Genomic DNA, 13,610 nt, shown 5'->3' on the forward strand with positions numbered 1-13,610 from the left:
CTCAATCCAGGGTGTTTCTTTATTTTTACCATTTTCTACATTGTAGAATAATAGTGAAGACATCAAAACTATGAAATAACACACATGGAATCATGCAGTAACCAAAAAAAGTGTTAAACAAATCCAAATACATTCTATATTTGAAATTCTTCAAAGTAGCCACCCTTTGCCTTAATGACAGCTTTGCACACTCTTGGCATTGTTTCAACCATCTTCACCTGGAATGCTTCTCCAACAGTCTTGAAGGAGTTCCCACTTATGCTGAGCACATTTTGTCTGCTTTTCCTTCACTCTGCGGTCCAACTCATCCCAAGTCATCTCAGTTGGATTGAGATCGGGTGATTGTGGAGGCCAGGTCGTCTACCTTTTGGTAAAATAGCCCTTACACAGCCTGGAGGTGTTGGGTCATATTCCTGTTGAAAAACAAACGATAGTCCCACTAAGCGCAAACCAGATGGGATGGCGTAATCCTGCAGAATGCGGTGGTAGCCATGCTGGTTAAGTGTGCCTTGAATTCTAAATAAATCAGTGTCACCAGCAAAGCACCCCCACATCATCACACCTCCTCCTCCATGCTTCACAGTGGGAACCACACATGCAGAGATCATCCATTTACCTACTCTGTGTCTCACAAAGACATTTGGACTCATCAGACCAAAAGGACAGATTTCACCGGTCTAATGTCCATTGCTCGTGTTTCTTGGCCCAAGCAAGTCTCTTTTTCTTATTGGTGTCCTTTAGTAGTGGTTTCTTTGCAGCAATTTGATCACGAAGGCCTGATTCACGCAGTCTCCTCTGAACAGTTGATGTTGAGATGTGTCCGTTACTTGAATTCGGTGAAGCATTTATTTGTGTTGCAATCTGAGGTGCAGTTAACTCTAATCAGCTTATCCTGTGCAGCAGAGGTAACTCTGTGTCTTCCTTTCCTGTGGCGGTCTTCATGAGAGCCAGTTTCATCATAACGCTTGATGGTTTTTGCGACTGCACTTGAAGAATTTGTCCAATTTTTTTTTACATTTTCCAGATTGACTGACCTTCATGTCTTAAAGTAATGATGGACTGTAGTTTCTCTTTGCTTATTTGAGCTGTTCCCACCATAATATGGACTTTTACCAAATAGGGCTAATTTAAAACTTTTTTGCTTACTCATGATTCCATATGCTTTATTTCATAGTTTTGATGTCTTCACTATTATTCTACAATTTTATAAAATAGTACAAATAAATAAAAAGCCTGGAATGAGTAGGTGTGTCCAATTTTTGACTGGTACTGTATATTTTGATTCTCTCATGAGATCCCAGATTGATGTTTGCATCAAATCTAGTATTTTTGCTTGATTTTCTTTTAAAAACAATCTTCACTTGAAGCTTTAGATCATCTTCCAACAATATTGTCCATTATGTCATAAAAAACACAGCACAGCAGACCATGTCGCAGTTAAGATCAAATATTTATATTATTACATTTTTCTGATATGTCTTCATGCATCACGGTCAACAATCCCAGTAGTAGTAAAAGAGGTTGTTCGTCTCTCAGGGTTGGTGTGTTAATTACCCTCTAGTCCAGGAGGGTGGTTTACTGTACAAAAAAAGGGTAGTCACTAGTCACTCCTGGAGATTCTTAACCATCCACATTCGTGAAAGCAAGCAAAGAGCAAATGTCAATCCTTCAACAAAGATTTATGGAAAACCTAGCAATTTTGGTTAGGTTATCAGCATTTTGCAACCATAGGGCCTAGGGGACAGTATTGATGTACAGGTAACTGCCAAAATAAAGGAGACACTTGAGTAAATGAGGGATACAAGTACTGTATATTGAAGGCAGGTGCTTCCACACAGGTCTGGTTCCTTAAAGGGCCAAATCAGCGGCAGGGTAGCCTAGTGGTTAGAGTGTTGGACAAGTAAACGGAAGGTTGCGAGTTCAAACCCCCGAACTGACAAGGTACAAATCTGCCGTTCTGCCCCTGAACAGGCAGTTAACCCACTGTTCCCAGGCCGTCATTGAAAATAAGAATTTGTTCTTAACTGACTTGCCTGGTTAAATAAAGGTAAAAAAAACTTTTCTCAATATTAAATCATTTCTGGGTAACAATTAAGTGCCTTACTGTGATTGTGTTCAATTAAAATGATCAAAAATAAACAAAAATAGCTTCTTAGCAAAGAACAACTTCTCAAACAAGAATTTTGCTAGGACTGTCTGGGATTGGTCAGAGTGAGGAGGGGAAAACTGAAAACTAGCTGTTATTGGCAGAGGGGTTTGGAACTCTCTTCTTATTGGTCTATTAACAACACCTGGGTATGACACCAGGCAGGCCAAAACTACAGTAGGCTGAACATTTCAGGCAGTCTTTTCAAACAGCTCTTACACTAAAAGGGCATTATCATTTTCACAATTTTAGTGTTATTCTAACCTCAGTGTGGAAATCGATGACAGACTGACCAGGTGAATCCAGGTGAAAGGTATGAACTCTTATTGATGTCACCTGTTAAATCCACTTCAAACCGTGAAGATGAAGGGGGAGGAGACAGGTTAAAGAAGGATTTTTAGGCCTGGAGACAATTGAGTATGTGTGCCATTCAAAGGCTGAATGGTCAAGACAAAAGATTTGAGTGCCTTTGAACTGGTAGGTTCCAGGCACACAGGTTTGAGTGGCAAGAACTGCAACACTGCTGGGTTTTTTCCACTCAACAGTTTCCTGTGTGCATCAAAAATGGTCCACCACCCAAAGGACATCCAGCGAACTTGACACAACTGTGGGAAGCATTGGAGTCAACATGGGCCAGCATCCCTGTGGAACGCTTTCAACACCTTGTAGAGTCCATGACCTGTCGAATTGAGGCAGTTCTGAGGGTAAAAGGGGGTGCAATTCAATATTAGGAATGTGTTCCTAATGTTTTGTGCATTCAGTGTATATATAAAACATTTGACTGCACTGGGCTTTAAGCAATTAACATCCCATCATGCTTTGGGTCATGTATAAAAATGTCAAGTTGGCCATTATTTTGGCTACAATGTCTAGAATCAGAAATCTGTGACATTGAAAGAGCATAGGGGGTTTAAAGCTGGTGTGTGTCTCTCTGTCACCAGATCTCAACCAAATTGAACACTTATGGGAGATTCTGGTGCGGTGCTTGAGACAGCTTTTTCTACCGCCATCAACAAAATTTCTATTCTGGAATTTATTGTGGAAGAATGGTGTCACATCCCTCCAAGAGTTCCAGACACTTGTAGAACCTATGCCAAAGTGCATTGAAGCCGTTCTGGAGGCTCGTGGTGGCAACACTTCCAATTAAGACACTTTGCATTGGGGTTCTCTTTATTTTGACAGTTACCTGTACGTATGTGGTAAAACAGTCAAGGTTTGATGTTCAGCATCTTCACGAGTCATCTAGGCCTACATCAACGGATGAGTCCATTCTAAGAGAATCCTCTTTCTATCTCACATACATAGTTCTTGAAGCCTAACTGGGCAAATAAAATATAACTGCATCCACAAATCATTCATGTTACAGTACGTGTCGGACTACCATTTCTTTCAGTATGAGAGAGAGTAAGAGAAATGGTTAAGTACATAGAAGAGCTAATGACATCAGCATTCCTGAGAGTCAACGGCAATAGGCAACTTCTGAAAAGACTCGTGTGCTCCAAAGAGCACCCTTTTCCCTATAGTGCGACCCTTTTGACCAGGCCCTAATCGGGCTTTCATAAAAAGTAAAACGCACGATACAAAAGATTGGGGTGCAATTTGGGTCTCACATTAGGCTAAAGCAAACGGTGGTTCATTTGACACAGCAATCAGAAATATAGACTAATAATGTGTACAAATACATCATTAGTGACAGTTGGCCATCTCTGTACAGTACACGTCAGTGGCTATTTACATGATCATCACAAATCATGGGGACAAATCTGTGTACACGATGGGGTTGCTCTGTTTCAGAGTTCTGTAAAGAGGTTCCAAATTCCTTTGAAATCATTCACGTTCTCTAGATAGCATAAGCAAGTTTACACAGGAAACTTGAATAACAATCATAAATGCATATAGACTTTTATCCCTTTTCAGCAGAACCCAGTGTCATCAAGTCATGCATAGAGGGACCATATATAATGATAATATAATGGCTATATAAGAGAGCTTTAACAGGTCAGGTTTACCGTATGCACTGCATGTGTACATGAAACAGTAAAATAAAATACAAATTATTTATTTTTTTAAGTTAAATTATTAGAAAGTCAATGAGTTTCAGATATTTAAGAGCCATAATTAATGGAACTTCATTCTATATATATATAAAAAATAAATATATATATATAGAATGAGGTGACTTTTGTAATGCAGCCATTTAGTCTGGCCAATGATTAGCATTGACAGCCTTATAATTGTACTATGCCAACCATTCTTCGTTTCAAAAGGCTTGAACTAACGTCTGCAGTTCCATAATTATTTCTAGGACCAGTTTTCAAGTCTACAGCTACCTATAGGCCCATAACACATCTTTCTTTTCCCACTGTAGTTCTCTGTTCTCCTTGAACCTGTCTGTGGGTATCTGTCGTATGAAGCAGGGTTGTATTCATTAGCGCACACTGTGGCGATACATTTTGCAATGGAAAAAGAAAACAGCATTTCTTGTTGGAAAAGTTCAGGTATAGTCCCTCTGTCAATTTTTCTTCTGTTTGATTTCTAGTGAATACGACCCAGAAGTTCCTCTGTACAGGGGTGGCACAGCGCGAAGGACTGAGGGGGAGAGCAGTACTTGGAGAATGTTATCCATCGTCATACACAATCTCTCAGTCAGTTTGTTGGAAGATGTGTGCACATGTTTGACAGAAAAAAAAATGGAGAGAATTTTACAGGATCAATTACACCAGAGATAAGATAAACATAACAAAATACGAAGGAATGGATATTTTAGGCCAGATGGAAAGATACAACGTTGTGTAGGTTTTCTAAGTGCGAGAGACGTCACGGGTCCCAGATATCAGTCCAATCCAAGAGGAGATTCACCTCCTCCTTTTCAAGTCCATCTTTCTCACAACCTCCGCTCATTCCTTCTCTCCTTACAAACCTGCCACCCTACCATGTTAGGAGTGTATCATGTGAGACAGGCTAGGTATAGAGAAACCCGATGTGTATTTGTAGGTGTTTGAGTAATTAAGTGTGATTTGATCTTCCTGTACGTGTAGGATGACATCTTTTATAGGTGCATATCAGAATGTCCAGGGTTGTCAGGGTTACTTGTGGCTCCGCTGAAGGGTGGAATCATCAAACAAAGGATTCTTCACCTCCATTTCCCCTGTCTAAAGAGAGAGAGAGTTAATGACAACCTGCCATGAGATGAGGAAGAAAGTTTTATAAACTACACAATGATTAGTAGTATTGAGTCCATTTATTTCCCCCACCCCTCCTCCCCTGATTAAAATTGTTACTTGATAATTCTGTTCTGATTTACATAACCTGTTCCTTTTCTATTGTTAATTGCTCTATTTTCTGTGCTTTGGCAATATGTATCAATACGTCACGCCAATAAAGCAAATGCGAGAGAGAAAAGAAGAGAAGTCTGTAGCCTACTATTTATACAATTGTATTCAAAGTAAATGTACAGTATTTAACTAAAATGTATTCAAACTAGGAGGTAAATATATATTGGATGTCAGTCGTGTATCGTTGCCTCTACCATGCCTGCATGTCTGTGTAGTACACAGTACACTATGTGTGTCTGTCTCTTACTGGGGCCAATCCAGGACACTCGTACACCGTGAAATCCCCATCCTCATTCTCCTCATCTGACGTGGCCACAGAGTCAGGCACCTTTGGCTCATCCCGTTGTCTGAAGGATAAGGAAAAACAAAGAACAGAAAACTGGAGTCATGGAGGTATCCAAACATCACACCACAACCTACAATTCACCCTGATACAGACTGACAGGAAGACAAGGGAGAAGGGAGGGAAGAGGAGGAGAGGTGAGGCGAGACGTGGGCCGTGTCTGGAAACGTTAATAGCCTTCTTCCTCGGTCCTTTTCCCCCTCAATTCCCGGTAAAACACTTTGGAGCACCACCAAGTAGCTTTACAAAAGAGGAAACAAGGAATTGACAGCTGGTAACATTTTCAGACAGCCAGGGACAGACGGCAGACAGGTAAGTCTGGTTACGTAGCAGACAAGACAGACAGACGGAGTGGAGCTAGAAGGCCAGGGGCATGACTCACTTCTCCAGGGAGAGCATCTGCTGTTTCTGGTGTTGGTAGTGGTACATCTGGGCACTCTGAGCCAGCCTCTTATCCCCAGGCTGCAGGCAAGGTATACGATTACATTAGAGGGCATGGTGGCACCCTACTCCCTACACAGTACACTATTTTTAAAACAGACTATATAAAAAGCAGGTGCCATGTGTTTCAATAGAACATTATTGTACAGAACGTGAGATTGTTTCAATGTGATTAGTATTGCATTGGAAATTGAAACACAATTTACAGTAAAACAATCAAATGAAGGCAAAAAGCGATGAATAAAAATACAAACTAAATGGAAAGATAACATAGGATAAAAAATAAAAAAAAAACATTTATATGATTTATATTGTAACCATGACTTTGTAATGCGATTGTGTTCTGTACTCACCACATTGTTGTCATAGGAATGGGGCCCTGTACCCCCATAAGCAGGGTAGTCTGCCTTCTGAGCCAGGCGCACACCTCTCTGCAACCTGAGATGATACAGGGACAGAGTTAGCTCTGTGCCATACCCAACACATTGTTCATCCACCATAATTTGCAAATCATTAAAAATCCTACAATGAGATTTTCGGGATTTTTTTTCTCATTTTGTCTGTCATAGTTGAAGTGTACCTATGATCAAAATTACAGGCCTCGTCTTTTTTAAGTGTGAGAACTTGCACAATTGGTGGCTGACTAAATACTATTTTGCCCCACTGTATGTATAATATTGTCAAGTTAAAATGTAATTTTGTTTGAGGGTATGTAATTAAATCAGATGATTCGCGCATCATTTAAATGTCATCTTTAATTTGTGGGCTGAGCAAGTAGCTTATGATTACATACCCTCAAACAGAATGACATTTTAACTTGACAATATCATATTTGCATTTATTGTTTGAAAGGAAAAATATAACCTTTACGCAATCTCAAAAAGGGTGTTACTTGTTAGCAATTTTGAACAGAGCCCTATTTAATCTTTCCCAGTTTTATCAGGTTTTCACTCTTGAAATATATTTATATTTATTATACTACAAAAACTGCATATTCTAACAATGCTTAAACCACACCAGAAGAGATAGTTGTGTTTGGCTAGCTGCGTTTTTGTACTGTACAGTGTAGACTGCATGATGTGATGGCGGAGTTTGTTAAACAAATGCCGGGCAATTGATACAAATCATTATGATATCATTCTGCCAGGTAGGCCTACTTTGCAGTCAACATTTAATTGGGAAGCTGTTTGGCGAAGGCCTTTAGACAATGTTCATTCAAACAGCGCATGATGGGTGAATTGCGCATCACAAAGTCAACTAAGACTTCGGATCAAACTTTTTGAATACCTGGTTTGCATGCCCATTGTTGCATACCTTACATTCAATGTCAGGCAAGCTTCAATGCCATACAACTCTCCTTCATTGGCCTCCAATTGCTCTTAAATACAAGTAAAACTAAATGCATGCTCTTCAAACGATCGCTACCCGCACCTACCCGCCTGTCCAACATCACTACTCTGGACGGCTCTGATTTAGAATACGTGGACAACTACAAATACTTAGGTGTCTGGTTAGACTGTAAACTCTCCTTCCAGACCCATATCAAATATCTCCAATCCAAAGTTAAATCTAGAATTGGCTTCCTATTTCGCAACAAAGCATCCTTCACTCATGCTGCCAAACATACCCTTGTAAAACTGACCATCCTACCAATCCTCGACTTTGGCGATGTCATTTACAAAATAGCCTCCAATACCCTACTCAACAAATTGGATGCAGTCTATCACAGTGCAATCCGTTTTGTCACCAAAGCCCCATATACTACCCACCATTGCGACCTGTACGCTCTCGTTGGCTGGCCCTCGCTTCATACTCGTCGCCAAACCCACTGGCTCCATGTCATCTACAAGACCCTGCTAGGTAAAGTCCCCCCTTATCTCAGCTCGCTGGTCACCATAGCATCTCCCACCTGTAGCACACGCTCCAGCAGGTATATCTCTCTAGTCACCCCCAAAAACAATTCTTTCTTTGGCCGACTCTCCTTCCAGTTCTCTGCTGCCAATGACTGGAACGAACTACAAAAATCTCTGAAACTGGAAACACTTATCTCCCTCACTAGCTTTAAGCACCAGCTGTCAGAGCAGCTCACAGATTACTGCACCTGTACATAGCCCACCTATATTTTAGCCCAAACAACTACCTCTTTCCCTACTGTATTTAAATTTATTTATTTTGCTCCTTTGCACCCCATTATTTTTATTTCTACTTTGCACATTCTTACATTGCAAATCTACCATTCCAGTGTTTTACTTGCTATATTGTATTTACTTTGCCACCATGGCCTTTTTTTGCCTTTACCTCCCTTATCTCACCTCATTTGCTCACATCGTATATAGACTTGTTTATACTGTATTATTGAATGTATGTTTGTTTTGCTCCATGTGTAACTGTGTCGTTGTATGTGTCGAACTGCTTTGCTTTATCTTGGCCAGGTCGCAATTGTAAATGAGAACTTGTTCTCAACTTGCCTACCTGGTTAAATAAAGATGAAATAAATAAAAAATAAATACCGATTGATGTTGGAATAAATCTTGATTTAAAAAAATGAACCAAAAACTAACGTAACCAGCTAAAGCAATTAAAAAAATTGGTGTCACACTGCCAAGTCAAAGGGTCGCAAATTCAAGGATTTCGGTCACAATTTTGAGCTCTGGATTAAGGTTTAGACCAATATGAATCTAATCTCCCTGAATTTGCTTTGTAATCATTTTACAAATAGTCAGGTAGCAAGTTAAACCTCGGTTGTTTATTAATGCCGAGTCAGTCGAGACTAAAATGGTTACATGGAGCAAATTTCTACTAGTCCGTACAACTGAAGTGCATACAATTTACAATCAGCAACTTAAACGGACACTAAAACGAAGCGACAATGTGACTACTAAAAACACACCAAACTGTCCGTTCGTAAAAACAGTTAAGTCAGTGTACAGTAAAGTACCGCGCAACATGTAAGAAACCAAAGCCGACTGGAACAAGACGCAGATGTAGGGAGAATTTTTACCTGATCCAACAGACACCAGCCAAGAGCAAGGCCACAGATCCCATGACCACAAACACACTGGTCATGACTGTAAAGAGGAAAAGAAAGGGTGTTAGGAAAAGAGGATGAAAACGGCTGGTAGAGAAAAGGGAAGACATATCTAGTAGAGGGTATAGATCAGAGGAGAAGACAAGAGACTAAAGGCACTGTCTAGGTTAGTTCACAGACTAGGAGAAGTCAGTGGGAGCTGAAAAATAATCCATTCACAAGGTTGTATGGGCATCCCAAATTGCATCCCTGGGAATATCGTGCCATTTGGGTCACTATAAACCTCAGTTAAGAGCCAAGAGCAGTGAAAGTCAATAAAAGCATTCATAAGATAATCAGGATGTGGAAAAACTTCAGATTGGAGAACAATGGTTCCCCTGTTCAATATTTCCATGAGAAATGTGTAGATAATATTGGAACGTTCTGCACTCATGTATATAGAGGAAAGCATTTTGCTGTTAAAATCAAAACATTAAAAAGTAATAAGGAAGGTTACATGCCAATAAACACATGATCGTTGGCGGGGTAAGGGATGATCAGGGGCCCACTACGAACTGCTGGGATGTGGGTGGTGGTGGGGGCGGCTGTCGTCGTGTTATACGGGGCTGTAGTGGTACTGTGTGTCGTAGGCTGCTCTGTGGTAGGCCGTTGGGTGAGGATCATGGATCGGTCATCTTCCTCATTGGCTTTGGAAAAATCCTGAGAGAGAGGAGCTAGGAGACACAAAAATGAGAGAATTAATGGTAATTGATAGGAAAACTATACTACTAATATAGCAAATCATATGATCTTCCTGGTCACATTATGCCATAACTACGCAACTAAAAGCTTTGTCAAATTGGGCCTCCTGAATGGCGCAGCGGTCTAAGGCACTGCATCGCTACTGGCCACCCTCTTGGGCGGCACACAATTGGCCTAACGTCGTCCGGGTTAGGGGAGGGTTTGGCCAGGGGGTGTTTTACTTGGCTCATCGCGCTCCAGCGATTCCTTGTCGCGGGCCGGGCGCCTGCAGGCCATAGGGCTTTGGTCAAAATATGGCAATGTAAAGCCAAAGGTTCTCTCTCACCTGGATGTTTGACCCCTGACTCCTTCCGTTGGCTGATGATGGTGGACAGGAAGTCTATCTCCTCATCCACTTCAGGGAACGTGGTCACTTTTCCCGCTGAAAGGAGAACATGATCATTGGGTTTCAATGATTACTTACACAACGATGTGAGGAGAGGAGAAGACAGAGGTAGATGCAGAGAGAGAGCGAGAGAGCGAGCAATTTCTCCTCCACCATCCAGGTGATTGCAGGTATGAGTCAGAGATCTACAATCGGCAATGATGACCTTCTACTCCACCATAGTGACTATGGGGAATCAGTCATCAGATGCTGACAACACAAGCTACACTTAATCAACTGCACAAGCTATTGATTTCCATACAGAACGAAAGGCTACGAAACACAGAGCCATATAGTCACACTACTGTAGAGATCAGGCATGTATTAGTCCTATAATTGTATTAATAGTAGTGCAGTAGTTCAGGGTGGCAGATCAACAGGAAAACCACAGCCCTGCTGACTAAGGGAAATCCAGAGTCTTTGGTACTTGACTGCAGACGCATACACTTTAAAGGGGAGCTAACATGGCCACCACATGGAATTACAGTGTCATCATGTAAATGCATCATATTGCATCTATTACTGAACATAAATACAAATGCAACAACTTCAAAGATTTGACTTATTCTCATTTACAATGACGGCCTGCCCCGGCCAAAGCTGGGCCAATTGTGCGCCGCCCTATGGGACTACCAATCACGGCCGGATGTGATGCAGCTGGATTCGAACCAGGTACTGCAGTGGTGCCTCTTGCAATGAGATGCAGCGTTTTAGACCACTGCCCCTACTGGGGAGCCAGGCCCAGTCAATCAGAACAAATTCTTCCCCACAAAAGGACTTTATTACAAACAGAAATACTCCTCAGCACCACCTCAGACGATCACTCAGGTGAAGAAGCCCGATGTGGAGGTCCTTGGCTGGCGTGTTTACACTTGGTCTGCGGTTGTGATGCCGGTTGGAAGTACTACCAAATTCTCTAAAACGACATTGGAGGCGGCTTATGGTAGAGAAATTAACATTAAATCTCTGGCAACAGCTCTGGTGGACATCCCTGCAGTCAGCATGCCAATTGCACACTACCTCAAAACATCTGTGGTGTGGTTGACAAAACTGCACATTTTAGAGTGGCCTTTTATTGTCCCCATGCTGTTGAATCTGCTTCTTGATATGCCACATCTGCCAGGTGGATGGATTATCTTGGTAAAGCAGAAATGCTCACGAACAGGGATGCAAACAAACTTGTGTTCAAAATTTGAGAGAAATAAGCTTTTTGTTCATATGGAAAATGTCCAGCATCTTTTATTTCAGCTCACAACACTTTACATGTTGTGTTAATATTTTTGTTCAGTGTAAATACATGGCTCTCCTTGACTCCATGTGTGTGTTTATCCATACTGGTCCTCATAGGGGACACAGAGGAATTCCAGTTCGAAAGAACTGGTCCATGCTGCCCTCGTGTGGCCAGTGTGGATAAACACACACACCTACAACAACAAGTGAGTGGATGATACATGTAAGGATCCAAATCAAATCATTCATCAAGTACAAAAGGCTTGCGCAAACACAAACTGCAGCCTTGTAAAAGCATTAAATATCTTTGTATTTGCAGAGATGACACGCTGCATGTTTCTTACATTGGATTGGTTTGTGCTTAATCATAAAGGGTTACTATAGCAACAGTAATTAATAATGTCGGTTTCACAGGTGCGGTGAGAGCAGTGAGGTGATAAACTGCATAGCAGTACGGTGCTGTAAGTGTTAGAATGTGTGTGGTGCTGTAATGCCTGTGTGTCTATGTATGAGACTGAGTAAACCAGTGATTCTGTGTGTTGCTAGCTGGATCAAAGTGAGAGAATCTCTGTGTGGGTGGGTGTCTATGACAGAGTGAATGTGAGGTGCTTTCGTGCATATGTGTGTGAGGGAGAGTGGTGCAGTGTGTGTATGTGAGAGAGTGTGTGTGTGCATTCATGCGTGTATTTGTGTGTGCAAGAGATTCTGTCCATTACATATTAGTGAGAGTGGGGGAATTGTGTCGCGGTGTGTGGGTGGATAGGTCAGCGTCTCTGTCATGAAGAGGTGCTCTGAGCGTGTGGGTGGGGGGGGGGCACAGAGGAGGTAGGGCGCGAGCAATAGAGTAAGACGGAGGGAGAGCGAGAGAGCAATCATGAATGAAAACCATAACCAGGGCAACAGAGAGAGAAGCCAAGAAAGGGAGGGGAGAGGATAGAAGGTAACTATTCCCCAGGTCATTTCAAAGACCCATTTCTAAAGGCCGTTTCAAGTACTGTAAGGTATTATTATTTTCTGATGTAATAAATATTTTCAAAATGTGAGACTTTGGCCATATACATCATCCCTCCATAGCTTGTGCCAACCAACCACATTGTAAGTGCTCTAGAGATTTGCCTAGAGGTCAGTAAAGTGAAGTGCACAATAATAGCGATGAATTGACCGGTGGCTTCCAAGCAGCTCTGAATAATAGTAACTGCTGGGCCCCCTGTCATCAATTCTTCCTATTCAGTTCAATGCAACTATTGTATGCAGCAGACCACAGATATGACTCCAATTATACTGGGCAAAAATAGAAACACAACATGTACAGTTCTGGTCCCATGTTTCATGAGCTGAAATAAAATATGTTCCATATGCACAAAAAGCTTATTACTCTCAAATGTTGTGCACAAATGTATTTATATCCCTGTTAGTGGGCATTTCTCCTTTACCAAAATAATCCATGCACCTGCATGATCATTACACAGGTGCACCTTGTGCTGGGGAAAAAATAAATGGACCCCTCTCAAATGTGCAGTTGTGTCACACAACACAATGCCACAGATGTCTCAAGTTGAGGGAGTGTGCAATTGGCATGCTAACTGCAGGAATGTCCACCAGAGCTGATGCCAGAGAATTATAAATTCATTTCGCTACCGTAAGCCGCCTCTGTCGTTTCAGAGAATTTGGCAGTACGTCCAACCGGCCTCAACCGCAGACCACATGTGATGACGTGCAGCAGCTTGCAGAGATTTGTAGTCTTGCATGATGTCTTCTTTGATGCTATTTAGAATTTTTTGAATCTGAGTAAATAGAGCCAAATATATTGATAAAAGCCACCTTGTCCGAGAGATTTACATGGATATCAAAATGTCATGCCAAGGTAAGCTTACACAAAACACAGTCCTTATTTGAAGTGTTTCTAAAATCTACAAAGGATA

The 13,610-nt window shown here is 41.5% G+C and overlaps 1 protein-coding gene across 1 annotated transcript in view; it reads right to left on the bottom strand.

Annotated features, from left to right (window-relative positions):
• LOC135544979 (neural proliferation differentiation and control protein 1-like) overlaps positions 1–13,610 on the bottom strand; it is a 57,316-nt gene continuing 43,706 nt past the window's right edge. Inside the window, exons 3-9 of the mRNA XM_064972662.1 lie at positions 10,360–10,455; positions 9,794–10,006; positions 9,267–9,333; positions 6,619–6,703; positions 6,207–6,286; positions 5,729–5,828; positions 1–5,298 (exon numbers count right to left, since the gene is read on the bottom strand). Of these exons, the coding sequence (XP_064828734.1) occupies positions 5,233–5,298; positions 5,729–5,828; positions 6,207–6,286; positions 6,619–6,703; positions 9,267–9,333; positions 9,794–10,006; positions 10,360–10,455 (707 nt within the window). The 3' untranslated portion in view covers positions 1–5,232. The remainder of the gene's footprint in view (positions 5,299–5,728; positions 5,829–6,206; positions 6,287–6,618; positions 6,704–9,266; positions 9,334–9,793; positions 10,007–10,359; positions 10,456–13,610) is intronic.

The sequence above is a fragment of the Oncorhynchus masou genome, chromosome 1, assembly GCF_036934945.1.
Source record: "Oncorhynchus masou masou isolate Uvic2021 chromosome 1, UVic_Omas_1.1, whole genome shotgun sequence".
NCBI lineage: Eukaryota > Metazoa > Chordata > Actinopteri > Salmoniformes > Salmonidae > Oncorhynchus > Oncorhynchus masou.